The sequence below is a fragment of the Heteronotia binoei genome, chromosome 4 (assembly GCF_032191835.1).
Source record: "Heteronotia binoei isolate CCM8104 ecotype False Entrance Well chromosome 4, APGP_CSIRO_Hbin_v1, whole genome shotgun sequence".
NCBI classification, from domain to species: Eukaryota; Metazoa; Chordata; class Lepidosauria; order Squamata; family Gekkonidae; genus Heteronotia; species Heteronotia binoei.
Genome location: NC_083226.1, coordinates 48,521,804 through 48,549,294, shown reverse-complemented (window position 1 = coordinate 48,549,294; position 27,491 = coordinate 48,521,804). Strand labels below are relative to the sequence as shown.

At 41.3% G+C, this 27,491-nt stretch overlaps 1 protein-coding gene across 2 annotated transcripts in view; it reads left to right on the top strand.

Annotated features, from left to right (window-relative positions):
• Nucleotides 1-27,491, top strand: part of FOCAD (focadhesin) — a 165,892-nt gene that overhangs the window by 123,970 nt on the left and 14,431 nt on the right. For both annotated transcript variants that reach the window (XM_060237221.1, XM_060237222.1), the window contains exons 25-36: nucleotides 733-841; nucleotides 2,318-2,434; nucleotides 5,791-6,029; nucleotides 7,751-7,831; nucleotides 14,882-15,029; nucleotides 15,206-15,325; nucleotides 16,962-17,084; nucleotides 18,568-18,645; nucleotides 20,712-20,783; nucleotides 22,542-22,644; nucleotides 23,096-23,176; nucleotides 25,249-25,377. In XM_060237221.1, the coding sequence (XP_060093204.1) occupies nucleotides 733-841; nucleotides 2,318-2,434; nucleotides 5,791-6,029; nucleotides 7,751-7,831; nucleotides 14,882-15,029; nucleotides 15,206-15,325; nucleotides 16,962-17,084; nucleotides 18,568-18,645; nucleotides 20,712-20,783; nucleotides 22,542-22,644; nucleotides 23,096-23,176; nucleotides 25,249-25,377 (1,400 nt within the window). The remainder of the gene's footprint in view (nucleotides 1-732; nucleotides 842-2,317; nucleotides 2,435-5,790; nucleotides 6,030-7,750; nucleotides 7,832-14,881; nucleotides 15,030-15,205; nucleotides 15,326-16,961; nucleotides 17,085-18,567; nucleotides 18,646-20,711; nucleotides 20,784-22,541; nucleotides 22,645-23,095; nucleotides 23,177-25,248; nucleotides 25,378-27,491) is intronic.

The following is a 27,491-nucleotide window of genomic DNA, read 5'->3' as shown; positions in this document are numbered from 1 at the left end:
GCAGGGGGTGTAAAGAGGAATTATGGGATTATTACCCTTCCCCAACCTGTACTGTACTTTACAGACTTTAGTTCACACCCTTTACCTTGGCATTATTGAAACAGACCTTTTTTGAGGCAATATGGGCATGCTGCTTTCACAGGTAGCTTGCCACAGTTGATCTTGGGAACTTGGGGAGAGAGACAGAAAGACAGTGTACTATATAATCTTACATAATTCATACTCATGCCTCATGGTTTGAACAACAGAAATAGATCTCCAGGAAAGAACCAAAAACTCCTTCATCTCAAAATGCCTTAAGGCAAGCAATATTGTTATTGGGGGAAATTTCTAAGAATACCTTAATGTCATTTTAGAAATAAAAAATACTATTTATGTTCATGAAAAGTTGGTGAAAGCCATTTTTATCCTGTGTAAATCTTCTGAGCTGTGTTGTGACCATCTTCTGAAGTGACCTATATAATAACTGATTGTGGAGAATAAGCATACCAGACACACTCGTGCTTGCAGTGTCTTTTATTTCTCTCAACAGTAGCTGCCTCATCCTGTCTCACTTCCCCATTTTAACCTTCCCTGATCGCCCTCCTCCAGCTGTGCTCTGGCAGTCCCTCAGCTCTTAAAGGGACTGTCATCTTCCCCATGCTCATCACACTGATCAATAAGTTTTTTCCAGATTTTTAAAATCTACTGCTTTTCTTGTTTCATTCACAAATGGCTTAACATCTTCAACAGGGACAGCCCTGTGGTGAAAGGAAATTGTCTTCTGGCATTAACAGGCCTTGCAGCAGCTGTAGCAAAACACGAAAAGGGGCTTTCTTCAGACCCAGAAGGAGGACTTGATGTGAGTTAAAGTTTTCGGTTTTGCAGATTCAGTTTTCCACACTCAGCATGTTTGGCTGAATGTGAAATGTTGTCTTCATTTCAGGTTCTGGTTTGAAATACTATTGCCTGAAACCTCATTGGAAAATGGGCAGTTGGTGTTATTGGGGACAAAACCTGTTGTCCAACTAAAGCTACAAACTAAGAATAGTTACATGATAGTAAACCCAAGTTGATATCAAGGAGGCTTCTGAGTAAAGATGGTTACAACTGTGCTGTAAATCTCTTTAAACATACAGTTCTCTTTCAGTGAGGGAAGTTATCCAAACTGGTTCTTGCTCCAGGCAGGGCTATGTACATTTTTGCATGACTCTCCTGGGCCAGTGTAGGGTGCCATTCCAGTTTTGATACCCCTCCTACCTTTTTGTTTGTTTCTTAAGAAGCGAAGTTAGCATGTTCCCCCTGGCATGGAGGTTACCTGTTCTCTCCGGCATGGAGGAGAACAGAGCTTCTAGTTCCGGCATTAAGAAGAAAAAAGATGCCTTCAGAGACAAGCCTCTCTGGCCCAAAGCTTTGAGCATGGTAGAGTGGCATACGAGGAACCAGTCTGCTATATCCGTAGCTGTGACAAAAGCAGGACAACCTAAAGCTTGGGGTGGATTGAAGAAAGGAAGGAGTAATTAACTTTTTGTCTTCCCACCCTTGTGCTAGCTTGGGTGTATAACCAGCTTGAATGACTCTCCCCATCGAAAGAGAATGAAACATTGGACTTCTCATCAGTGAGGTGAAGTCATTCATTTCCCACCTCAAAAAAAACAGAGGAGGGGGGAGAGAGAGTGCTTGTAATTACTGTGATCAACCAACAAGGAAATGAGAAGCCACAGATATGAAGCTGGGCTATATAATGACTGGAAAAGTGGCCTCACTGTGGCCCAGGAGGGTCATGCAAAAACTGCTTGGAGTAAGAGGAGGCATGACTTAACCAACTTGGATGACTTTGCCCCACTGAAGAGAAGAAGCTTTCAGGTAAGTCCAATGTTTTGTTCTTTTGTTCAAAATGCAGTCAGTTTTTAGTGCATATGCTCAAAGTACACAACAGTAATATTCAGTAATACCGAACACTGTTATAAAGTTAGACAATTCATACAGGAAATAGATTGTCAGGACTAGCTCATTTAACTTTGAAGTTCTGTCGGTGACTGAAATATGTCCTGAAACAAAATGCAGAATTTGGCAAATATTTCGATGGTTGAATAACTGGGGCAGATATAACCATCCTTCAAGTAGCCTCCCTCCAGCCTAAGGAGATGTCTTCCAACTTAAATGGTTCTTTTCCAAGCCACTTACTTTGGAGGAAGACTTCTTCGATTGCAAAAGGGCTTCAGACTTGAGCCCAAAGGGAAGGTGGTAAACAAACAAACTTTGCTGAGTGGGGTGGTAAGATAGTGGAAGGATCCACCCTACTACATGCTTATAGTATGTCTGCTGTTGCTTTCAGATTGAGCCAGACTTTCTTCTGACCAAGCACTGGATCTCCATGGTCATAGATACTCTCCTTAGTATTGTAGACTGTCACTATCATCCTGGAGGTCGGATTTTTCCATGGTTTTATCAGGTCAGTATATAAGTTTGGAGATTTACAAGAAAGATTGTAATCATATTTATTGTATGTTGCTATATTTGTAAAATAGAGTGAAGTTTATTTATATAAGAAAATGGGGTTGGGTTCTACAAAATTCTCACTTGTGGAGATCAATCTTTTCTCACATTCTGCTTTCCTCTGCAATCTATCCTCCCTCTAAAGCTGATACTGTGGATTTGTGCTTTGTGGCACAGGGGAGCTGCAAGTGGGTACAATTGCTCACCTTTCTTGTGCAAGCTCAGAGAATCCAATGCATTGACTTTTAGAGGTACTGGTATTTTGGAATTATAAATGACATCCATTCTTAAAGTACATTCTGAAAGTAGTAATTATGGAATCCGCCTTCATTCCAAAAAGATATAGGTTGCTATGACTTCTTGGTTATGCTTAGCCTCTCCAAAACATAAAATCTTTTGTTTTGCCTACTAAATGTTTCATTTAATTAAAACTTTTAAAAAGATGCTTGAGGTGGGGAGGGTTAGAGCTGCCTGTGGCAGCTGTTTCATGGTGGTACCCATTTTTCTTTCTCAACATTCCAGAAGCCCCTGCAGGAACTAACAAGTTTGAGCAACCCCACTATAGGGAGATAGGGAAAGATCAGGTTAAGACCATGCCAAGTGCACCAGGTTGGCAAGGGCTGGTAGTGAGCCTTAAGAAGGGTGAGTAGCCATAGGTAAACTGATGTCAGAGTGAGATGTGAAAGACTGATGAAGCAGCAGTAGCCTCTTATAACCTGGAATTTAGTGCCCTCTAAGGCTAAAAACTACATTCGCGAATCACTTGGGGATGCCAATGAAAATGGTATCCCTGCGTTGTATTTCTCTTCTGCTCCATGCCATTTAGAATCACTCATCCCGTATTGTGAAATCTTCCTGTTGTGAATTACAGTGAGCATCAGTCAATGTATGGGGCATAGCAGGGAAACTTGTAATATGAGGATGTTGTTAAATGGGGTAAAGGTAAAGGTAGTCCCCTGTGCAAACACCAGTCATTTTTTGGGGTGATGTTGCTTTCACAACGTTTTCACAACAGACTTTTTACGGGATGGTTTGCCATTGCCTTCCCCAGTCATCTACACTTTGCCCCCAGCAAGCTGGGTACTCATTTTACTGACCTTGGAAGGATGGAAGGCTGAGTCAACCTGGAGCTGGCTACCTGAACCAGCTTTCGCTGGGATCGAACTCAGGTCATGAGCAGACTGACTCCGACTGCAGTACTGCAGCTTTACCACTCTGCGCCACAGAGCTAGTTAAATGGGATAAATTAACCTAAATGTGTAAGTGAGACACAGTACAGGGATGCCAATTGGGCAACATCCCTGTTTTATATATGATGTTTAGCTCTAATCTGAGAGAGCCAATAGCTTCAGTCAGTTTGATAAACTGCAAGGCCTCATATTAGATTCAGGGCTAGGTCAGGGAGTCCTGTTTTGATATTTTCCTATGGCTGGAAATGATTAGCCTTTGATAGGCTTCACCCAGGAAGAATGACACCCAAGGGAACCCTGGGCCAGCGCAAAACCCTTAACTGGAGGGGAGGGAAGACTTTAGTGCATTTTTGTGAGAAATATAACAAAGCTGTTCTTTTCTGTGGCTCCTAATTTCTGGTTGAATGGGATGCGAGAATGATTTTCACATGGTCTTGGATGCAGTGTCACAAAAAGCTTTCTGTTCACTGAATAGTTCTTCCATTTTCTTCTCCTCATCCTGAAGTTCAATGTGTTACCTCTCCATTATTACAGATCTCCCTGCATGGATTCTAAGCCAGGTCGCTCTGTGTGTGGATTCACAATAAAGTGAAAAGCAACCTTCCCCCCAAAAAACCACTTTCACCTGCCTTGGTTTGTGAAAACTGAACCTGGGATAGGCCTCATTCCCTCACAGTGAGAGTGAAAGAGAGAGCGCTAAATGTACAATCCCCATGGTGCTTCCCCAGTTAAACAAGAGGGGCAGTGCTGTAGTATTGAGGCTTCACACTGAGCTCTCGTGTTTCCTTTCTAACCTAATCGCTCGTTTTAAGCACCAAGGGAGAATGAGAGAGCTGCATTGTTCTCTTCCTCCACAGTTTCACAAAGAGAGAGGATTTGATGTTGCCTGGAGGCAATTGTTACTTGCCACAGGTGACCCAGCTAATTGCAAGAGTGTGCTGAAATGCTTGGGGTGTCCTTGCAGGCCACAGAATAAAAGGAGGTTGCCAGCTGTAGGAATTGGAAATGCTGCCTCAACAAAAAGTCTCCTGTAATGCTGCTTCCTGCTAGGTAGGTCCCTAAACAATGGCGGCATTCTCTTGCCATCTCTCCTGAAGATAAATGTTCTGAGGCACAGCCAAAGGAGTCTATCTGGTTTTGAATTGTGTGAGAGCTCTGCGCTCCAAAACAGCTCCCCGAAGGGTGACTCACAAATGTCTTGAGGCACCTAGTGGTCCTACTGCAATCTGAATCAGGGTGTCATTATTAATAATACTGTAAATTGTAAGTTTCCCACATTTTTTCTACAGGCAGAGGCCTCCGGAAAGAAAAAAAAATCACTTTCCTTCACGTTTCCTATTGTTTCAGTTGTGTTTTTATGGTTGCTTATAAGTGTGCATTGCTATGCAAGGCATGTCCTGCTTTTTTTCTTGAAATAACATAGTGGCTTTTTTTTTTTTGCTTTTGTATGTGTTGGGGGAGGTATCATTTTGTGCTGTTACAGATTTTTGTATTCCATCGCTATAGACTGTACATTTTAAAGGGATCTCAGTTTGCCTGTGTTTAACTGTTGTGAGCTGTCTCTAGAGAACACAAATGGAAAGAGGATGGGGTGGTACAAAAATCTTTAAAGTAAATGTTCTAAAATGGATAATGAGTCTTAAAAATTAAGGTGTGCTAACCCCATCGCATTCAGTATTTGCCATTTCTGCAAGAGCTTAAAATATTCCTATGTTTGACACATCCATTTGAATAGTGCTATTTTGTCCTCCCCTTACCCCATCCCCCATAGTTTCTTGATAAATTCCAGTAAAGCTATAATTATGGAATTAATTAGCATTCACAGTGACATTTTTTATTTACAGAAATAGGGTCATTCAGTTCCATCTGCCTTTTTTTTTCCAAGTGAGATTTTTTTTTTAAAAAAATTGTGTTTTCTCTGTTGAAAGCATATTAATTGCTTATTTCAGAATCTGAAAACAAATCACTAGGAAGTGGAGCTACAGGCGGTGATGCTGTCTAAGCAAAACATATAGTTATTTCATTTTTAGATTTCCTAGAATTTTGTGCAATAAGATGAATGTTCTTCAAGTGGGGAAAAGGATATTAAGCAATTTTTTAAAAAAATTGTTTTGTCTCCTAGAAATCTTACTCTGGTGAAAATACTGCCAGTGCAATTGCACGTTCCTGTGCAGCGATAGCTTTGTCTCTCTTGGTGCCAGTTTTTATTGAATCATACAAGGAGAAGATGGAGGAAGTTCTAAATATGCTGGTTGCCATGCTTCCTGGGAAACCAAACGCCGACGAGTCTCAGGCTGTTCAAATTCACATGGGCCTTGCCTTGGGGATGTTTATCTCCCGGCTTTGTGAAGAGAAAGTCAGGTATGGATTACGTTGTACGACAGGTGTGTAAATAACTTTTTTTCTGCCTTCCCATGTGAGGCATTTAAGTGATGCAGAGCAACATATTTAGGTTTCTGCGCTTAACAGTTCCCAAGGCTTTCTGAAAGATCATTTCATGATCTCTCATGTATTACGGCTCTTGAGCTCCCATCTCTTGCATCTCTGTGCTGCATTATTTCACTGGAACATATTGGATATTTGCTTCAGTATTTTGAGCAGAGTTCTCTCCAGAACAATTCAGTGTTTGGGGAGCCATCTTTCATGTTACTTTGGGAACTGCCTGCTCCTTTCTGTTAGAAAGAAACTTAAGTTAGTGTTTAAAAAACAAAGAAAAAAAACCGAACTCCAAGCTGTCTTGGTGTGGCTCTTTTCCAGGCCAGTGCTCCACTTATTTGTTCTCAGGATGCATATTGCTGGTGTGGGGTTTGAGTACCATCCAAATGACACAGGACTTCTGGCAGTAGCTTCATGGCCTGTGAAGGAACTGTGCTGCAGCAGCTCCCACATCTTGAACGTAGTGGGAGAAGCCAGTATCTATATTAACCCATAGAATTTTGATCAGAAGTGTTTGTACCACTTCAGGCCAGTGGGTGTGTGTTCCCATGGAAGGCATTTTAAAAAATGGTTCTGCCTCTAAAAAGTTCCCTTCATGATGTACATCCAGAGGAGGTGTGAGTTTTCTGCATGCAAGAAGTTTACTTTAAACATGGGGCAGCATTCAAAATTAACACGTCTCCTGCCTGCAAAAAAAGAAGCAAAAAAGCCCCAAACCTCTCAACAACTCTTCCTTACACAAAGAGTAATTAAAATGTGGAATTTGCTGCCAAAGGATGTAGAGATGGCCACAGGAATAAACAGCTTTAAAAGAGAATTAGATAGATTCGTGGAGGGTAGGTCTGTCAGTAGCTACTAGCCATGGTAACTGAGAGGAACCCCCACATTCAGGGGCACTAAAAATCTGAATCTCAGAGCCAGAAGACAACACCAGGAGAAAGTCTCAGCCCCTATGCCTTGTTGTTGGCCATCCAGAAGAACTGGTTGGCAACTATGTAAAACAGAATACTGGATTAAATGGACCATTGGTCTGATCCAGGAGGTCTCTTCTTATGTTAGCTCTGCCACCTCTCTGTGCTACTTGAATCTGCATTACTGACAGAAGGACTTCTACACTGTATGCAAAGTGCTGACCCCTTCCACCATTATTTGCCTCAGATATCTCTCACTGGGAAGTATGGCTTAAGCAGATGCCCTGTGTCTCTGTGCCGACCGTAGGATAGAGAAGAGGCTCACATTTTTAGGGAGCGGATTAAGTTCTGTCTCTCAGCTTTGCTCAGGCTGGAGATGCTTGTCACTTTTATCAATGTTTAAAGACCCTGTCCTTCCAAATAATTTAGGGTAGCGTACAATTAGAGAAGTTAACTGCAGCTACATATTGATTGTGGTTGTCACTGGTAATGATTGGCTGTACATGTAAGTCCTGTAATTGCATAACATTTGAATCGTGTTAAGGTAGATAAAAGCTATATCAGTTCACTGAACAATGCTTTCTAGGGTATCACAAGCACTTTAGCAAGTGCCACTTACAGAATGTTATTCAAAATCTGAATACCAAGCCATGTACCCTGTCACTGAATCACAGCTTCTCCTGAAGATGAGAAAATTAAGAGCAGAAAATCATTTCCTTGGTTAATTTCTTGCAGTGAGGCATCCAGCAAGCAAATGAATCTACTTACCCTGAATACATTAGAGGAGTGTTGCTTTGACACAAGTTTAGAATACAAGTAAGTATGTTATATAATTGCTTGCATTTTGACTTGGGCACAGCAGTGTGGAGATGTAAGGATGACCTAACTCAGCTCAGCCAGAAAGCTTCACAAAGTGACCTTGAACCAGCTGTAGAAATCTCAGCCTCATTTGTCCAAAATGATGCCACAACATAAAATGGGGTTACTTTATGAACAGCACACTGACCTCCTTATAAGGAGGAAAGGATATAAATAGGAAAAAACAAAGCTTACTCTTTACTTAAGGCTGGATTTTCCAGCATTAAAAAAGTACACTTTCTAAGTTATCTTTTTACTTAAAGCACCTTTTATTTATCTATTTATATTTATTTAGATACTTACACCCTGCCTTTTCTCCCCAATGCAGCCCCAAAGTTGCTTACTTTACTCGTTTCTTCTGTTTTATTGTCACAACAACCTTGTGAGGTAGGTTGAGCTGAAGGAAAGTGACTGGCTTTAGGTCACCCAGCAGGCTTCCATGGCCTAAGCTGATGCTCTAACTAACCATTATAGCACACTATATCAAAGGCGCCATGAGAAAAGGAAATCTTTCAAAATAGGACATCATTTTTTCATCTCACATTCCTTTCCTGTATCAGTTTAGGGCCTTGCTTTCTCCAGATACATATGCAGTTATGTTACATTTTTATCTTGTCCCTCTTAGGAGCTCAGTGTGCCATGCATGCTCCCCCAGTTCCTCCCCCATGTTGTCTTCAGAATAGGCTTGTAGGATAGATTCCAGAGATGTTGCTGTTACCCAGTTGCAACAAAGAGAGAAGTGAGGAACTGCCATGACAAATTTACCATAGATGCACAGTGTACACCAAGCTTTTTTTGAGCAGGAATGCAGTTCCGGCTGGCTTGGTGTCAGGGGTGTAGCCTAATATGCAAATGTGTTCCTGGCTGGGCTTTTTCTACAAAAAACCCCTCTGGTGTACACTATAAAATGTTAGCAGGATTTGTGAGCTTCATCTGTATGTATACCATGGGAACATACTATGGATAACTGTGGCCCACGACTAGTCCTCATAATGTATTTTCATCTAAGCAAAGATGTGTTGGATCTGTAATATTTTCCTTCTGTGAAATGGTAGTATGTGAAATGGCTATAAGGGACACCTAAGTGGAGCTTCCCATTCTGGTGTTCAGACACTACTCCTTGTGCATAAAAATAGAAGAATCAGGGTTTCCCACCACTAGGAAGATGTATGGAATTACTTTGCAAATGGGGCTTTCATTGTGGTTTGTGGCAATGCAATTGTTTCTTAGAAATCACAGGTCCCATGTAGAACTATGGCCAGAGATGTATTCACTTGGGGCTGCTTCCCTGATTACATTTTCCTCTGCTAAGGCAATCTCCATATGGGAAAAATGAATGCATTCTGTATTATTTAACTGGACATGCTTTTTGCCATAAGTGTACTAATCAAGAAACCTCTTCAAGCAAGGCACACCTCAGTTAAAGAAAAATAACATACCTACAGAATTCTCTGATTCAATTGTAGCACTTTTATTATTTTTTTATTTTCATTTACTTTATTTATACCTCATTTTTCCTCCCTGTGGGGACTCAAAGCAGCTTACATCATGCTCCTTTCTTCTGTTTTATTCCCCCAACAACCCTAAGAGGTAGTTTAGGCTAAATTGGAGCTTCATAATAGTTTTTTTTCCCAATATTCCTGAATCCCAATATCAGTGTGATTTTCCGATTTGGTAAATATTTGGGAAACCAAGATTTATATGGCTCCATCGATCCAGGGGTTTCTGGGGCTCTGTGTGTGTGTGTGTGTGTGGGGGGGGGTGTCTATATTTTGAGGTGGAGGCACCAAAAGGTATTTTTCAAATATCTATTCACCTTGGTTTATACTGAATGCACACTCCTAGTGTGATGTTCAGCCAATTCTAGCTGCTCTGGAGCCTGTTGCTCAAATGTGCCGGCTGAGCTTCAGGGATAGCTGCCTCTCGCAGTGCTTTTATTTGGAAGAACTATTCTGTTAAATTAACAACTGGAGATGGGATATAAAGTAGAGATGAATGGGAAATTATTTGGAGCTGCTGAGCAGCAAACTTAAACTACAAACAAACAATGTGTAAAAGTAGTTATACAACGATAAATATTTACACTTTTATAAATGTTTTGTACTTTTACATATTGTTTGTGGTTTCAGTGCTGTACAGTGTGTTCCCAGTTTTTGTATTTGAGCAGCAGGCTTAGGCTCCAGGTATCGAAGGAAGGAATGAGGAGGCTGGGAAGTTGTTGACGATGATACTGGGCCATCAACTACAAAGCCCATTTAGAGCAAAGTGAGTCTTGATTGTTCTTAGGTTATACTAGTGGCCATTAGAGCAGATAGCATGTATTAGCAAATGGTGCTTTGGGTGACACTGTTGTATCTTAGAATGGTTTTTAACATCTTAATGTTAGAACCAGGGCAGGACATGTGTGCAGTAGCCCACCATGTGGAAGCCTTGTTGTTGCTGCACTGCAACTGTAACATCAGCAAAGAAACCCAGTCACTGTTGCTACCCATGTGCAGCTCACTGTTACCTACCCTGATCCTGCATACTAGGATGGTGCATGTTTGTATGTATGTAAATGCTGTCAAGTTGCAACTGGCTTATGGTAACTGCAGTGATGGGGCTTTCAAAGCAAGTGAGAAACAGAGGGTGGTTTGCCTCTGCAGAACAGCTCCAGTCTTCTCTGGTGGTCTGCCATCCAACTTCTGACCTCTTCCCTCCCACTAAGATGGTATATAAAGCCTAATAAATCAATACTTTCTCATGCTCTTACTTCTGAACTTTTTCCTTCCTCTTTGGACTAGCTACCACTGTACCAGGAAACTGCTAATCTGCCTGCCTGCTCTCTTGGCCTGCAGTTGCTTCCAAATGCTCTGAACAAGCTGAGTCTTGGAAGCAGTATGTAATATCCAGACATGGAGATATATGGAAGCATGTGCAGATTCTTTGTTTCCCTGGCATGGGACTTAGACTTTTCTTTGGCAGCCACTAGATGCAGCCCTCGCTATAATCTGAGAAGAGCTTAGTTTAGAATCAGATTGGCATTGCTCTGCCCTTCTCTGGCATAGTACAAGGCACATATGGTGAAAAGGGAAGCTATATTAGCCACATCGCTTTGCGGTACCCACTGCTTCATGTTTGAGTGCCCATATAGCCTAAGATAAAAGCATCACAGCCCTAGCCAAATTAGTCTCCCCTGCCAACCAAGAGCAGATGGAAGCACAGGGACAATAGTGGAAAGGAGATGAATGATTAAGAATCTTTTCTCACTTAAGGATGCGTGTATGTGTGTTTGTAGGGGGGTAGTGAAATAAATAAAAGCTCCCCCTTCGATTGTATATGGGATGATATTCTAGAGGGAAAAGCTGTTATATTTGTAAGTATTTGGTGGATTTTCATGTCCCAATTTGTCACTTTGTTAATATGTTGAAAAGTGTAGCACAAAACCCGTGTTGTTGCCATGGTTTGGTGGCTACCTGTGTAGTTTGTGTTTCATTTTCATTTCATCTATTCCCCAGCTGTCTACCACTGTCTCTCTTTAAACCTAGCTTGAAAAGAGGCAGCTTCAGTGTTTGGAGCAAAGGGGATGAATTGACCCAATTCTCCAAGATGAAGACCAGAGGGTGATGGAGTGGTACAGCAAAATCTCTCCATTGTTTTGGTGAATAGCTAATGTTTTCCAAAGGAAACAATCAAATACTTATTCCTTGGTTTATAAGCCTGAATTGGCTTTTCAACCCTTACTTCAACCCTGGCTGAACATGAGAATCTTTTTTAGAGCTTTTGGAGTCCATACTTTATTTCAATGAATATTCAAAATGTCCTGAAAATCTCACAAGAGCAGCTTTGCTGGATCATACCAAAGTTTTGTCTTGTCTACTATCTCCTTTTCAGCATTGACAAGTCAGATGCTTCATTGAAGTCCACATGAAAGCAATAGTTCTGTTTGGCTGTCTGGCTTTATTACGGCTGTTATCTTCCATGAACTTGTCTTATCTAATTTTAAAGCTATCTAGTTCTAAACCAATGGTGTCATTCCAACATAACACAGCAGCAAATTCCATAAAAGTAATGATTCATGGATTGATGAAATACTATTATTGTGTGTTCCAAAACTACTGCTGAGCAATTTTGTTGGATGGCCTCAATTTTCTAGTATGAGTGCTGGTTGAGTTCTTGTTTCTCTCCTCATGGTGCATAAACCGCTATAACTTCCAACTATGCTTGTGCATACTTTTCTTTCTTAAAATCCAAATGCTTTCCCTGCACTTACCAGGGGGGCAATCCATGTTCTCTTGATAAATCTTGATGTCTCATGGACTGGCCCTCCCTGCTGCCTTAGTAGATGTTGCCTCCTTTCTTGTCTCTCTCTGAGTGGATTGACCTTGTCCTCTTCTCTTTTGAATCTGCCCAGATTTCCAAGAAAATATGTGTTTGCGCCTCCCTGGAACATCCTTTGTCATGCCAGACCACTGGGGCTGTGGGCAACACATGGTTGGTTGGCCTCAGCCAAGGTGGACTGAGTTCATGCATAGGCAGTTTTGGTGGTAGCACAACAGCTCCTCCTCAGGCATTTAGGATCTATGTGAGTTCACTGGTTGTCCAGGTAAATCCGTACATTGTTACCTCAGACATTTGCTTTATCCTCTTCTGCTTCATTTCTGGCCCGACAGTATACTTCTTGAGATGGGTTGACAAGAACTCTTCACAAGAGTCTAATTGCAGAATAATGGCATTATGATATTTGCCATTTCATTTCCAGTCCCTTTTCTAATAATCCCTAGAATGAAATTTGTGTTGTTAATCACTGGTACAAACTCAGCTGATGTTTTCGTTGATCTCTCTGAGATCTTGGTCCTGGTTAGTTCAGATCCCATCAATGAATGTGTGCAGTTAATCTTTTTTTTTTGCCCCCAAATCATTACATGTATATTAAATTTCATTTTACTTTTTACTATCTGTTCTTCTAGTTTGGAGATACTCTTTCAGAGTTCATTGCAGTCCAGTTGGGCTTTCACTATCTTGAACAATTGGATGTCATCTGCAAACTTGGCTCTCTCCTATTAATGCCTGATTCCCAATAATTTGCAAAAAGTAAAATAGCACCTGTCCCAATACAAATCTGTAACCAGAACTGCTTACTTCATACTTAGAGAAGACTGTCCTCCTGCCTTCTTCCTCATGTTTCATGAGTTACAGATCTATAAAAGGACCATTCTTCTTTCAAGGAATGACTGTTAAATTTGTTGAGGAGCTTCGCTAAGGGACTTTCAAAAGCTTTTGTAAGTCTATGACTGCTTCCAGATCACCCCTATCTACTTGACTGTTAACATTCTCAAATTATTTTTGATAGGTTAGTCAGACAGGACTTCCCTTTGCAGAAGGTATGCAGTGTTTCCTCAGCAAGACTTTTTCTTCTATATTTTAAAAATAATTCTAGCTTCAATAATGGTGACAGGTGACAATGTAATGGGCCTGAGATTTCCTGGCTCTCCCATCCCTTTGTAAATATTGACGTTGCATTAACTGTCTCCCAGTCTTCCTGTAAGGCACCTAATTTTAGTGACAAATGGAATATTTTTCTAGAAGATCAGCACTTCCATATCTGAGCTGTTTAACAACTGTCAGGTGTAGCTTGTCCAGGCCGGTGACTTGTTTTGACGTTTAATTTGTTAGTTGTGGAGTCTCAGAAGAATTTAATGCATTTGGGCGCAGATCAGTGAATACTGGCGATTGCATACACGTGACTGCCAGGACCAGGAATTACTGATGTATCTCTTACCTCTTGAATGTTCACCTACTACCAACTTCCAAACAATGACTGTAACATATGCCTTGATGTCAGCTATCTAGCTACAACTATGGATTGCCTGATGTTCTGGCAACCTCCACCCACCAGTTGGAAAGAATAGCATTTCAACAAAAAATGAATATTTTAATTTTTAAACCAGGCATGAGAAACAGAATAAACAGGTTGATTAAAAGAATGACTAATCCTACAAAAAGGGTTTTTAAAAAAATGCCTACATCATCAGTGTCAGAATTTTTTTGTGCTAGCTGGCTTTGAAAGGCATGCTGTAGATCTTATTGTACAGGTTCTGGTGCCCATTGTCAAGAGCCATCTTCGACATACTGCTGCCATCTAGCGGGAAAGAATTCTTGATGCTTTTGTTGGTGTTGTATGTGGAGGGTTGTGTGGGTGGTCATTTTTCCATTTGGTCAGTAATACTGTGCCATAGACTTGGTGTAAATACATGGAGATTTATTAATAGCCAGGTTTTCACACCTGCTAAGAGGTTTGTGTTTTTGTCTATATACTTTGTTTAGATAGAGTACAGGATATCTGAAGGAGAACTGTGTGCAGTTTCTATGCAGCATCCACTTATGTTTACATCTTTACCTTGCTTTTCAACCAAGGGGCTCAAGGCATATATCCTCCCCTTCCTGCTGATGAAATCTCTTTTCCCCATGAGACATAAATTCTGAAAACCAAGGCACAGTCCTTTCATTTCATAAATGCCAGCCATATTGCATGGGAAGGAACCACATCATTTGCCTGTCTGATGTGGCATCGTATTGAGTGATTGTACTAGCATTATGATGGCAAGGACCACCTTGGAGTGCAAGAATAATGCCAGAATCCAGACTTAGGGCTGCTTTACACATGAAAGGTCATCACTTGATTACTGCCATGTGGCACTGACTAACATTGTGTTGCAAATAATCATACAAAACTTTCACATTACTTAAATCCAACTCAAACATAATATTTGTCAGTTAAGCCAGTTCTTCCATTCAACTGCAAATCCTGTAATAAGCAATCTAGTAACATACATATATGTTAACTGGCCCTTAGGTGTATCAGCAGCATTAACTCTTCACCTAATGGTTGTAAAAACATGTATTATTTGACAGATGTGCCTGCAGTGTGTGTGTGGGGGGGGGATTGGGTTTGCTATGCATGTGATCAAAATATGGCTCAGATGTTCCCCTGGCTCACACAGCTCTTCTGTTCTCTTACCTTTTAAGCACTGGATGCATCTTGGGTGTAGGACTCGTTCTGTCATTAATGAGTCACAGCAGTCAAACCAATGCTCAAGATCATGTCTCTGCTTCACTACATAAACTTTGTCAATATTTGGATGATGCAGAATATCAAAGCAGAACGTTTCAGGAGGTAAAATGATATTCTTCACAGTTCTACACATGCTGTTCCATTCTTTTCTCCTATATAAATTTCAGCTTTCCAAAGGTGCATATCTACAAAATATATAAATGTGCAGGCACACACACTTGTTTAAAAGACTAACTTGATGCATTTTTAATTTCCATGTCACTCTTTCCTTTGTGCAGATTCTTGCTTATTCGGTTGCCTGCGTTTGTGTGTCTGCTTTCAGCGCTGGGATCATAGAAGGTGCAGAAGCTGAGGAAATCATGGACAAGTTGCAGAAATTAGCAGAAACTAATCAGCAGGTTGTATGTCAAGTTTGTGATTTCTTTTTTGATTGCACAGACATTCCTAAAAAGGAACGTGCCATACTGCTTATCTTAATATTTTGCAGCTTAATGCTGTGAGAGCCTGTTCTGCATTGCATTAAATGATAATTTTGTATGATTGTGGTGCTTTATAAGCCCATCTCAACAGAGTCACACACTTCTAAATCCATTGAAGCCAACAAGCTTGGAAAGGTGGAACTCTGCTTAGAATTACACTGCTAGTCCCTTAAGTAAATAATTAGTATTTTCATTAAGATTGATTCAGGTGGATTAAGGTATCTGAAGAAGTGTGCATGCACACAAAAGCTTATACTCAGAATACAACTTTGTTGGTCTTAAAAAATGCCACTGGACTCAGACTTCATTCTAGGATTTCCATAGTGCATCTAATGTGTCTACTGTTTAGCAGAGTATTAAAAAAATAGCTCTTCCCAGAACTCCCCTGGCCTGAGTTGAATTTTGCTTCTGGGGGAGACAATCTTTGCTTGGCAGGGCAGTTGTTGTGTTGCTTGCAGTTCTGTCATTTTGAGATAGATGCTTCAATGGGACATCCCAAGCAAACAAGCTTAATGAAGGCAGAGTTTCTTACAGTGAATGTTCACACGCCTTGAGGAACAGGGCAAGGGAATTTTGTCTTGTTTTCCCAGCTGGCCCTAGAGCCAGGCTAAATTATTTTGAGGAACTACCTGTAGGAGCTAGTCCCACAACATCCCAAGGCACATCCTAGGAAATGAGCCAGTCCAGAAAGGGATAAAGTACATGGTCTAATTTAATATCTGAGGCACTTTTCATATAGTTTTAAAAATACACAGATGGCATCTTTCTCCCAGGTAAGCAACTCCATTCCTTGTAGCTTAGAGTTGTAGAATATGGTGTTATGTACTGGACTTTATGTTTGTCTGGCAGCTTTCATGCGCCCAGACAACCACGGGAATATTAGTGACCCTGGGATATACTTTGAGATCTGGACTCTAGTAGAGAACTAATGAGCAGTTCTGGTGTGAAGCTTGACTGCTGTGATTTGGTATGGGAATCTGGGGGGGGGGGGTTCTTGAGCATGTATACAAGAGGGGTTGCGGCCTCACCATTTTGTCTTAGTATGTAGTTCTCAATAAAGCATGGTTCCTGTTTTACTCCAGTGCATTGAACCCAGTGTTTAACAATTGCTTCCTTCATTCTATGGAGAAGGCAGCCTTGGAGTAGAACAAGACCTTATAAAGAACATAGAAAGTGGTAGCTCCATGTCAGCAATTAAGCAGGTCACAGAAACCAATCAGCACAGATGTGCAAGAAAAGAAGACAAGTTGGCACTAAATTAGAGGTTGCATGAATTTGACATGGAGCTACAGTTTTCTGCAGCAGTTCCATGGTTCTTCCCTGTGGCATCTAAGCCCCAAAAAGTCCATTATTTTCGATTAGCTCAGCTGTGTATAAGCAGACAGTGAAAGCTGATTCCTTCACATAGCTAAAAGACAGCTTTTAGTTCTCTTTGAAAAAGAATTTACAAATGTTGTAGGCAAGTCCAGTACTTGAAAAGTATAGAATGCTAAGCTGTACATCTGATTAGAAATTGGTTTTCTAAATAGCTATTTTTTTCTTATTTTCCCACCAGACTTCAGGTTTTGCTCTAGCTTTGGGCAGCATTGTTCATGGATTGTCTGTATGTGGTCATGGAAAAGCGGAAGACCTGAGCAACCGGCTTCTTCCTGCCTGGATGAAAATTGTACTTGCTGAGGTAAATGGTTGTATTTATGTGTGGGTTTTCTTTTCTTTTTTTGTGTGATCAACTGGAATTTATTTTATTCTACTTCAGTTATGCCTCATATTTCTCTCCAGTGGGGGCACCAAAGTGGCTTACATTTCCCCCCTTACCTCTATTTTATCCTTATGTCTCTACCTCACTGTGTAAAACTCTGTCAGTATTTGGATGATGCAGAATAACAAAACAGAACATTCCAGGAGGTAAAATGATATTCTTCATAGTTCTACAAGTGCCATTCAATTCTTTTTTCCCAATATAAATTTCAGTTTTCCAAAGGTGCCCCTCTCTCATACACGCACATATACACACATTTATATACATGCACACACACACACATGAAAAGAAGTTTAAAAGGCTCACTGATGCATTTTTAATTTCCATGTCACTCTTTCCTTTATGCAGATTCTTACTTATTCAGTTGCCTGCTTGTTTTCAGAATAGGAAAATATTTGGTCCCCCCCCTCCCCCGCCGCCAAAATCAGCAGTGGTTGGTACTGGTCCCTCCAAATACCATTCACCTAATCTGCTCAGCTCAGCCTACTCAAATTCCATTTAGCTACCATGTGCCAGTCATTATATACTTAGGAACTATTCTCATTTCATTAGATACATGCTGAACTTGAAGCTGGTTTTATTCAGCATATTCATTTTTGAGATTAATAGTTCATAGGCTAAAACTAAAGTACACATAGGTGCTTCAAGAGATGTTAGTGTAGAATATGTGGACCTTATTGATTCTCTGTTGATTACTTTGCTTCACTACCAACAAATATAGCATCTCAACATAGTGATGAAAACTGAAAGCAGCCCTGGTCCAACAACATTCACTCAGTGGGCACAGGGAGTACAGATAGGCCTTTTGATCCCTGCTATCCTGTGTGAATGACTCACACTGGAACACACTATTTCCATGGAGAAACCTGCAATGGGAGTGGAAAAATGGCATTGTGGAAGCTGCTTCTGCTTCTCTTTTCCCTTCTGTCTATTTTTTGTGCTCAAAGTTGTTCTGCCTCAATTGCTTTTCTTTTTTGCCTCCAGGGTTTCATTTACCCCCCCCCCACAAAAAAAAATGTTATAGCGTGACTTTGAGCACAAAAGCATCTGAAGGAAAAAAGTATCCTCCTTTCTTCATCACTTGTCTTCTCTGATTATAGCCTTCCATGGCTACTTTTCATTTAGAGAAATTTTCATTTAGAGATATTAAGCCATTGGTTGACTTTTCATGTGTCTGCCCTGTTCATTATGGGACCCTGGAAGACGGAGTACATTCCACATGATGCTGCTTGTTTCTCAGTACCATTTGCAGCATATGTGCTTCCAGTCTCAGGACATCTTTCGTAAAGTTGGTTAGGCAAAGGCTGTTCCGACCCATTTTCCCTTAGAAGAAATGGGGTTGTTGTCTACTGTTCTATTCGACATGGTTGCCCGTAACATGCTGACTTTGCTTTGGTTTCAGGGATCCCCGACAATGCAACGGCTAGCAGCAGTCAATGGTCTGGTGTCTATGGTGGGTTCTGAAAGAGCCATAATACAGGTAAAGTGGGCCAAATAGTTAACTGCCTGCAATCACTCAGTGCCTCTCTCTTCTAAATATAAAAAAGCAACTTAATGTGCATGTTTCACTTTTTATGCTCTACATTGGATATTATGCAAATAATGCTTTCTTGTTTTCAGTGGAAATGGCTATCTTTGTGATGGCTGGTGTATTATGATTACTCCTTCCAGCATAGCCCTACCTTAGGATGGATTTCTTTGTCATACTAGAGTGTGAAGGAGTAATTAGCCTTGACAAACAGCAGCTAGTATTTTTATAGCATTCCCTAGACAGATATGCCTCCATTTTGTTAGCATAACTCCTTACCATTTTGGTTAGCACCTGGCCAGAATGCCTTTCCCAGATCTGGAAAGGACTGCCAGATTTTACAGAATCTTTTGGCAAAAATGGAGCTGAATGGTTAAGTGAGGAAAGTAAGGCTGGGACTAGCCACTTAGAAGGATCATATCTGAGCCCCTGAGACAATGGCCAATTAATCAAGGAAGGCACTAAGGTATTCAGGACTTTTATACGAATCCTAGGAAGCAGACAAACCCCAGCAAAAAACAAGGCACCATGGCTAGCATGCACCACGTATACCATGGCTGCATATTTTGATGTAATGAAGGCTATATGCTTATTGTTATTCCCAAAGATTTCTTCACATCAGCTTCCACCTGGCCAATCAGAACACTCATAGTCCGTTCTTGCTCAAATAGACCAGCCAATTGACATCTCCAATCCCTGCTTGGCTTCTCTGCCACTCTGTCTTCCATCCATCAGAGGTGCTAATTCTTACTCATCCAGACTTTCTCATGCCTCCTCTATTGCACTTAACTCCTGTAACTGAGACCCCCATCCTGATCTGATGTCAAATTGTGCACTCCCAGTACACAGGGTATCCTGCACATGGCCAGCGCAGTGCTGACTTGCACATGCCACTGTGGCATGCCCATGTGCTTGATTGCCATCTTGCTCCTATCTATGTTGCCCCAGGTTCTGATTAGGCCCAGCTTCACTTGATTTTGGGAATTATTAGCTGGAATTGCAGCTGGATCATCTGGTTGGCCCCTTTGCAAAACATTTTTCCTTGGACACCCCCCCCCCCCCACACACACACAAGCCATAGTTGGTGTGGCAGTCTGAGGATCAACAGAACTAGACCACGCCAAACAATTCCTCAATGCAGAAAAGGATATTTCATATTCCAACCATCTTCTTTCTCTCATCTGTTTCTCCCTCTCTCCGCTTTTATTATTTTCTGCTCTGTGTGGAGTTGACTACTAGGCCAGTGGCAGAGTGCCTGGTTGCCTGTAACTTTGGTTCTCAGAAGCCTCTGTTACCTTTTCTAAGGCTGCTTTGGAGCTCTGTCGCTTTTCATTTTGAAAACCTCTGAAGACAGTATACATTCTGCTCTGAGTTTGGACCTGAGTCCAGTTTAGATGGGCAAGAAAGTGTACATGTGTTGCTCATTTGGTAATAATAGGATTATCAGTGTCCACAGTCTAAATAAATACCAGGAGGTAGGATTTTTCATATATGCTCATGCGCGTGTGCACACACACACACACACACACACATATATATAAAGCCAAAAGGGAGAAAAGGAGGGGATACAGAATTGGAAATCATGACATTGTTACTTAGTCTGCTCAGAGTTCCTATGCAAGAAGCAAAGCTGGCTCCTTCTCATTAGGTTGAGCTTCCTGAAAGGAAAGTGAATGAATCTGCAGAAGACTTGTCATTTTATTGAGCAGAGACATGCCTTCAGGATAACTTTTCTTGTAAAGCAGCACTAAAAATCACTGCTTTGAGAATTTTCCAAGCAGGAATAAAGTTTTTATTAGGGAAGAAAAATCCGTGGGCTATAATAATGTGATACTAAAATGCTTTTTGTATCATGCTTCCAAGAATATAAAACAATAGTTCTTACCTTCATGCAAATATTATAAATCTATAAACATTTTCTGTCTTTCATGCTACACATGTGACTATTTAAGCACTTCATTTTCCAGCTTTACCTTCAGTTGCTCATATTTTTTCTTTTTCTCCTTTTTCTTTGACAGCTGAAATCTGAGGCTATCCAATCTTCTCAGTTTCAAAGCAAGCTTAATGAAGTTATCAGAACCCTGAGCCAGGTGAGAGTCTTCACGTCACCTTTTCATGTTGCTGTGAATTCCCATGATGACATAATGGGTGCCATGATAATCCAATGAAAAAATAGCTGAGAGCAGCCTCAAGACAAGCTGCTTGCTGCTTACAGTTCCTTCTTTTGTCTTCTGAGGACTATTTGCTTTCCAGCACGGGTGCATGGGTGCCAATGCAAGGCTGGCGCCCCAGGCAAGGTGCTGCCCCTGTTCTGTGGCCTGCACCTTCCCTCCATGGTGAGCCTGACAGCACAGTGCTCCTCCTGCACATGCGCCTGCTGCCAGGCCACTGCTGCTCCACCTCCACACTGGGATCGCATATTTCCCTCACCATGGAGGTGAGGGTGGGAGAGAGGGCCAAATCTGGTGCCTTCCACCCCCCATTCCATGCCCCAGGCAGCCATCTAAGGCTGCTTAATGGATGCGTCAGCCGTGTTGCTGTGACCAAACAGCCATGCATCTCCCTTGTCATTCTGCTGAAAGGAGTAAGTGCCTAACAGCCAGGGACATGGGATGAAGACTAGGTGGGAAAACATTTTTCCAGTTTTGGAAAGGAACAATAATTAATTAGCTTTATCCATCAGCCATAAAGGCCTAATCTGCTCAGCAAAGTTTTGAGCCTTTCTTCAGCCTAAGGAAGTTCTTTAACTTTTCTGCTCAGCAGAGTTTAAAACCTTTGACATCAGCTTTTTCTAACTTGGAATGTTGTCATGTGGGGATATCTCAGAGCCAGTTTGGTGTAGTGGTTAAGAGTAGCAGACTCAAATCTGGATAACTGGGTTTGATCCCCCGCTCCTCCTCTGCATAAAGCCAACTGGGTGATCTTGGGTCAATAACAGCTTTCTCTAAGAGTTCTCTCAGCCTCATCTACCTCATGTGGTGCTTCCTCTTCCACCTCCTTCGTCTATGGGTTATTTCCCGCCCATTTTTAAGGGTATAGTATCCAGTTAATGGAACAATATTCCCGTGGACCTGGGTAATTATGGTACCTGAGCTATCACAATTCAAACCCCCCCCCCCAATTCATTTCACAATAAAGGCAGGGTTAATAATTGCAACATTTAGGTCTATTTATGTAAACATTTTTATGCTGTCTTTCCACCTGATCAGGGTCCCCAAGTCAGAGCACGTAAAAACATTAAAACATTGGAAGAAGTAAAAACATTTGAAATTATAAAATGGTTCAATGAAAACACTAAAATAAGACCAAAATTAAGGGGGGGTATGCTAAACAACCAGAATCATTACTGGGAGAATAGAGAGAACAAACAAATCTCTCTAGGGAAAGAGTTCCCAAATTTTGGTGCTGCGAGTGAGAAAGCCCTTTGTATGCTCAAGATGCAGAAATTTGATCATCTAAATAAATAAGCAACATGGATGTCTCTGTTTTGGATGCTGTAATATTGTGGCAAGTTGTGAATTTGGTGATGTTCCTTTATTGAACTGTTTAGTTATTTTTTCACGAGGGCTGAAAAGCCTGTGCTCTAGTTTGGTTTCACTTTCCTCTGCTGGTTGTTGGCTGTCAGTTTTTGTTCAGGCAGAGTCCAGGAAAGGCCCTGCTTTTGTTGCAATAAAACTTCCAGTTCTTCTGGCACAGTCTGCTTGTGGAATTATTACAGATGCCCTAGTTGGTTTTAGAGAATGGAAACAAATTGTGTAGCACTCTTCTTCCTGATGCAATGTTCAATGATGCTAGCCCAGACTAAGAAAGCAGTGCTGTTTGTGCATATGTGATGGTTGTTCCTGCAGGTCATCAGCTTTTCTGGAGTGATTGGCCTTCAGACAAATGCAGCATGGCTTCTGGGACACCTGCATCTCTCCAGTGTGTCTGCAAACCACAGCCGAGCCTCCGGTAAGCCAACTTTCACTGTATATGTTTCAAGTCCTTATAACAAATCCTAATAATTGGACTGTGGCTGCTCTTCTGTAATATGAAATGATATATGAATTTGTCTCTTAGACTGCTTTCTCACTGGGTTCCCTACCAAAAAAAGGGCTTACACAAGACCTTATAAGGTATTAGCATACAGATGTGAACAATAAAAGCACTTAAAAACGTGAATTAAAGCGTTACAATCACTGAAGAACAGGATATTAGAAACAGCAATCAGTGCCTTAAAAATGAGTTCAGAGTTGATATTAAAGCCCCAAAGCCCTCATAAGTAGAAAGTCTTGGCTGAATTGTAGAAACTTTTAAGGGTGGGGGAAAAGACAGCTCAAACACATTCATCCATGAGAAACCAACTGCTGCCCAAGAACACCATTATGATGGCCTGATGTTCACTGTCTTTTTATCTTCACAGTTCCTCCAGACTTTAGCTACTTGCCTGAGAAGAGCTTTCTTAGAGCAGCCATTGACTTTGTTGTTGATGGTGGAAAGAAAGGTAAAGCAGCAGCTATGAAAATGTTAAAATTTTTTCCCAAGAATTAATGGTAAGTCTCTGACCTTGCTATGCTGTCACTTCAGTATAGCATAGATGTTTGTCATTCCTCAGCATTGAAGCAGTCAATACAGCATACAATGCAATACTGTAAAATCTAAATCCCAACAGGACTTAGCTTTATTAGTCTGCATTTTCCCATTTAAAATCTAAATCCCAAATCCCATTCTATCAGAGCTATGCTCTGTGTTCCATGTTTGAAGCCTCAAACAGAAATTTACAAGGATTGTTAATTTCTGGGCTAGACTGACAAAGAGGTCCCTGCCTCTGATACAGTCTGCAGTTTTTGCTCAAAAGTGGAGGACTTATAAAGGTTATAGTGACCTCATACACACAGCTACTTGTGTCATTCAGCAGTAAACAGTTTTGCAGCCAAATAAACAATAAACAATAATGGCTGAGAGCACCTCAGGCAACCATTTCCCTACTCCTAGTTTCTGGGTTTATGGCAATAGCTGCCATAGTGGTTGACTTTGTACCCAGTAACCTGCTTAAGCTTTTAGATAGCTTGATTCTATGTTTCTGAAAGGCAGAGCCTCTAGTGGCCAAACTGCATCAGAGATCAACAGCTTAGAGCTGCTGGGATTAATTATTGCTGTTTAGAGAAATACGAATGCTTCCTTGCTGAAAAGCTTAGGACTCTTGTTGCCAATTTCATAAAGAGTATGTTTAAGACCATAAAGAATATGGTTAGGATCATAAAGAGGGCCAACCCAAAATAAATTCCGCCACAAGTGGTAAAGCTGTAGTACTGCGGTCTCACGACCTGAGTTCAATTCTGGTGGAAGCTGGATTCAGGTAGCCGGCTCAAGGTTGACTCAGCCTTCCATCCTTCTGAGGTCGGTAAAATGAGTATCCAGATGACTGGGGAAGGCAATGGCAAACCACCCCGTAAAAAGTCTGCCGTGAAAATGTCATGATGCGACGTCACCCCAGAGTCGGAAATGACTGGTGCTTGCACAGGAGACCTCTTCTTTCCTTTCCTCAACATTGCTGCCAGCAACTTATCAATAATATGCTCGTAATATGCCTCCCCACAACCCTGCAGTATATTTATGTAGCTTCTGATATGCTTTTAAGGACAGATCTACACATCTTAGCAAATGTGTGTCCCCAAATTCATGTTTGTCAAGATTATCTGAAGAGATGAAGGGGGTACACTCAGAGAAAGATCCATGGGAACACTCCCCCATAGATTCTTCTTCCCCATAGACTCTTCCCTGCAAGTGCTTCCCCTGAACTCCAGAGGGCAGCCAAAGGAAGGGTTAAGTATCCACTCTGCCCTCTAGTAGTTCTCGTATGCAAGTCTGCCCAACCATATGTCAAATGAGGGAAATATGGTATTAGGACCCCCATGATTCCTTCACAGTACCAGGTTCTGTCCTAATTGATAGTAGACTTTGGTAGAATGCCAAGTGCATGTGGCAGTTTTGCTGCCTTTCTTGACATGGTTTGAAAATAGCTCTGTTTAGGACCACCAGTATGAATCACTCTTTACATGTTAGGCCGTCCCTTCTTAGGGGGGGGGGGGGGGAGAAACCTTTTGGTTGGTTATCAGTAACCTTTTACCCTTGGAAACAAGTGTTCTTTGTAAAAAAAAAGTTACAGAAACCTTCACTTTGATTAAGTGCTGTTTTACTACCCGTTGGAATAACATTTCTAACTATGCTGCGTAGTTTTGCTGCAAGAGACTTAACACGGCTATCTTTCTGGAGTGACTTCAAACTTTATAACATCAGTGTGTGTTAATTCACCTCTCTTGCTCTTGATGTTTGCTTTAATGCCATTGATATTAGGAAGTGAAAAGGTCTTGGGAGATATGATTCAATTTACTGGGGAAAGGATTTTAAAAAAAAAAAAAAACCCCAATGTTCTTACAAACCATAGTTATTTCCATGACCCATGGTTTTATTTTGAAATTTTGGTATAGAGTAAAATGCCACAAAGAACTGCTGGTGGTCCTTTCGATGCATTTAGAGCTGACATTGAATATGCAATTCTTTATTGTGTTTTAGGCCCTGAATTAGTTCCTCCCCATTTGCTAAAGGTAGCTCTGGTGCCCATTGCATTAACTGGAGAAAGCTACCAGTATCCGCCGGTCAACTGGGCCTCAATTCTTTCTCCTCTAATGCGACTGAATTTTGGTAAGTTTTTATTTTTAAAAAAATATCCGTTGAACCATGTTCATGCCACTTTTTTGAATAAGGTCTTTCTGCAGAACTCCATGCTCATTGTCATGGCTTCTGTGGAGTCCCACATGGAACTGCACAGTTACAGGCCAGCTGTGGGAAGAGCTACTAAGCTTTTCCTAAGATTTTTCTAGAGCCTAAGAGTGCTCCCCCTCCCCTCTGTTTCCAGTATGTCCATTTTCCCACTCAAAGGATCATTTGATGGAGGCAGAGGAGTGCTCTTCCCTCAGTGAGCTTTTACTATATCTGTTCGCAAACCATAGGGTCATTTTGAGATTTTGAGAGCAGCATTCATATCTTCTTGTTTTTATATCTCTTTGGTTTATTCTGTGTTTTAAATGCGGATTTGCTAAAACACCAGGCAAGAGTTCTAAAAAGCCAAACCTTGGAAACACTCTTTTCAGCTCAGCAATTATAATTATACATTTCCTAAAAACAAGCCTTCACTAGGCTGTTCCCAGACAAATTTAATTTGCCGTTAAAGGGCGAGAATTCTCTGCTCCAACTTGCTCCCATTCTCTGAAACATTATAGTAGAGCAGTAGCACCTTTGGTCCCCAGTCCCACATTTGTCATCCATGTGTATACAATAAATCCTTTATAGCAGTGGTTCCTGACCTTAGTAGTGAATAGATCATGCACAGTAAATAAAACCACAAAAGCCTGAGACTCACTTTGAAATGCTCTGCTTACCCACTTTTATATCAGGTTGGAAATACTGCTTTATAGTGCCTCTGAAAATAGCTAATGCTGCATGTTTCAGAAGAAGTATTACCCATTGTCTTCTGCAATGTATCTGATTTCTCAGTGCTCTTGACTGAGAAATAGTGTTCATATTCTGACCTGAAACATATGCCTATCTCAGTTTCAGTATTTTTCAAACAAATGGCCTCCTAATGTTTGACATATTTGATCTCTTTTCATATATAAAATATCCTCTGCACAATTGCCATTCCATTGTCATTAGATTTCATAGAATCATAGAGTTGGAAGAGACCTCCAGAACCATCTACTCCAACCCCCTGCACAATGCAGGAAATTCACAAATACCGGCCCCTAAATTCACAGGATCCTCATTGCTGTCAGATGGCCATCTAGCCTCTGTTTAAAAACCTCCAAGGAAGGAGAGCTCACCGCCTCCTGAGGAGACCTGTTCCACTGAGGAACCACTCTAACAGTCAGGAAGTTCTTCCTAATGTTGAGCTGGAAACTCTTCTGATTTAATTTCAACCCACTGGTTCTGGTCCTACCTTCTGAAGCTACAGAAAACAATTCCACACCATCCTGTATATCAGGGGTGGCCAATGGTAGCTCTCCAGATGTTTTTTGCCTATAACTCCCATCAGCCCCAGCCATTGGCCATGCTGGCTGGGGCTAATGGGAGTTGTAGGCAAAAAATATCTGGAGAGCTACCATTGGCCACCCCTGCATATGACAGCCCTTCAAGTACTTGAAAATGGTGATCATATCACCTCTCTGCCGCCACCTTTCCAGGCTAAACATGCCCAGCTCCTTCAACCTTTCTTGATAGGACTTGGTCTCCAGACCCCTCACCATCTTTGTCACCATTCTCTGGATCCATTCTAGCTTGTCTATATCCTTCTTAAAACTGAACACAGTACTCCAGGTGAGGTCTTACCAGAGCAGAGTAAAGTGATACCATCACTTCACGTGATCTGGACACTATACTTCTGTTGATACAGCCCAAAATTGCACTTGCCTTTTTGGCCACCACATCATACTGTTGACTCATGATTCACTAAGACCCCTAGATCCTTTTCGCACATACTACTGCTAAGACAAGTCTCCCCATCCTATAACCATGCATTGGATTTTTCCTACCTAAATGCAGAACATTTATCCCTGTTAAAATTCATTTTATTGGTTTTAGCCCAGTTTTCCAGCCTGTCAAGATCATCCTGTATCCTTGTTTTCTGCTATATTTGCAACCCCTCCCAATTTAGTATCATTGGCAAATTTAATAAGCATTCCCTCTATTCTTTCATCCAAATCATTTATAAAGATGTTGAACAAGACAGGTCCCTGGACAGGCACTCCACTTGTCACTCC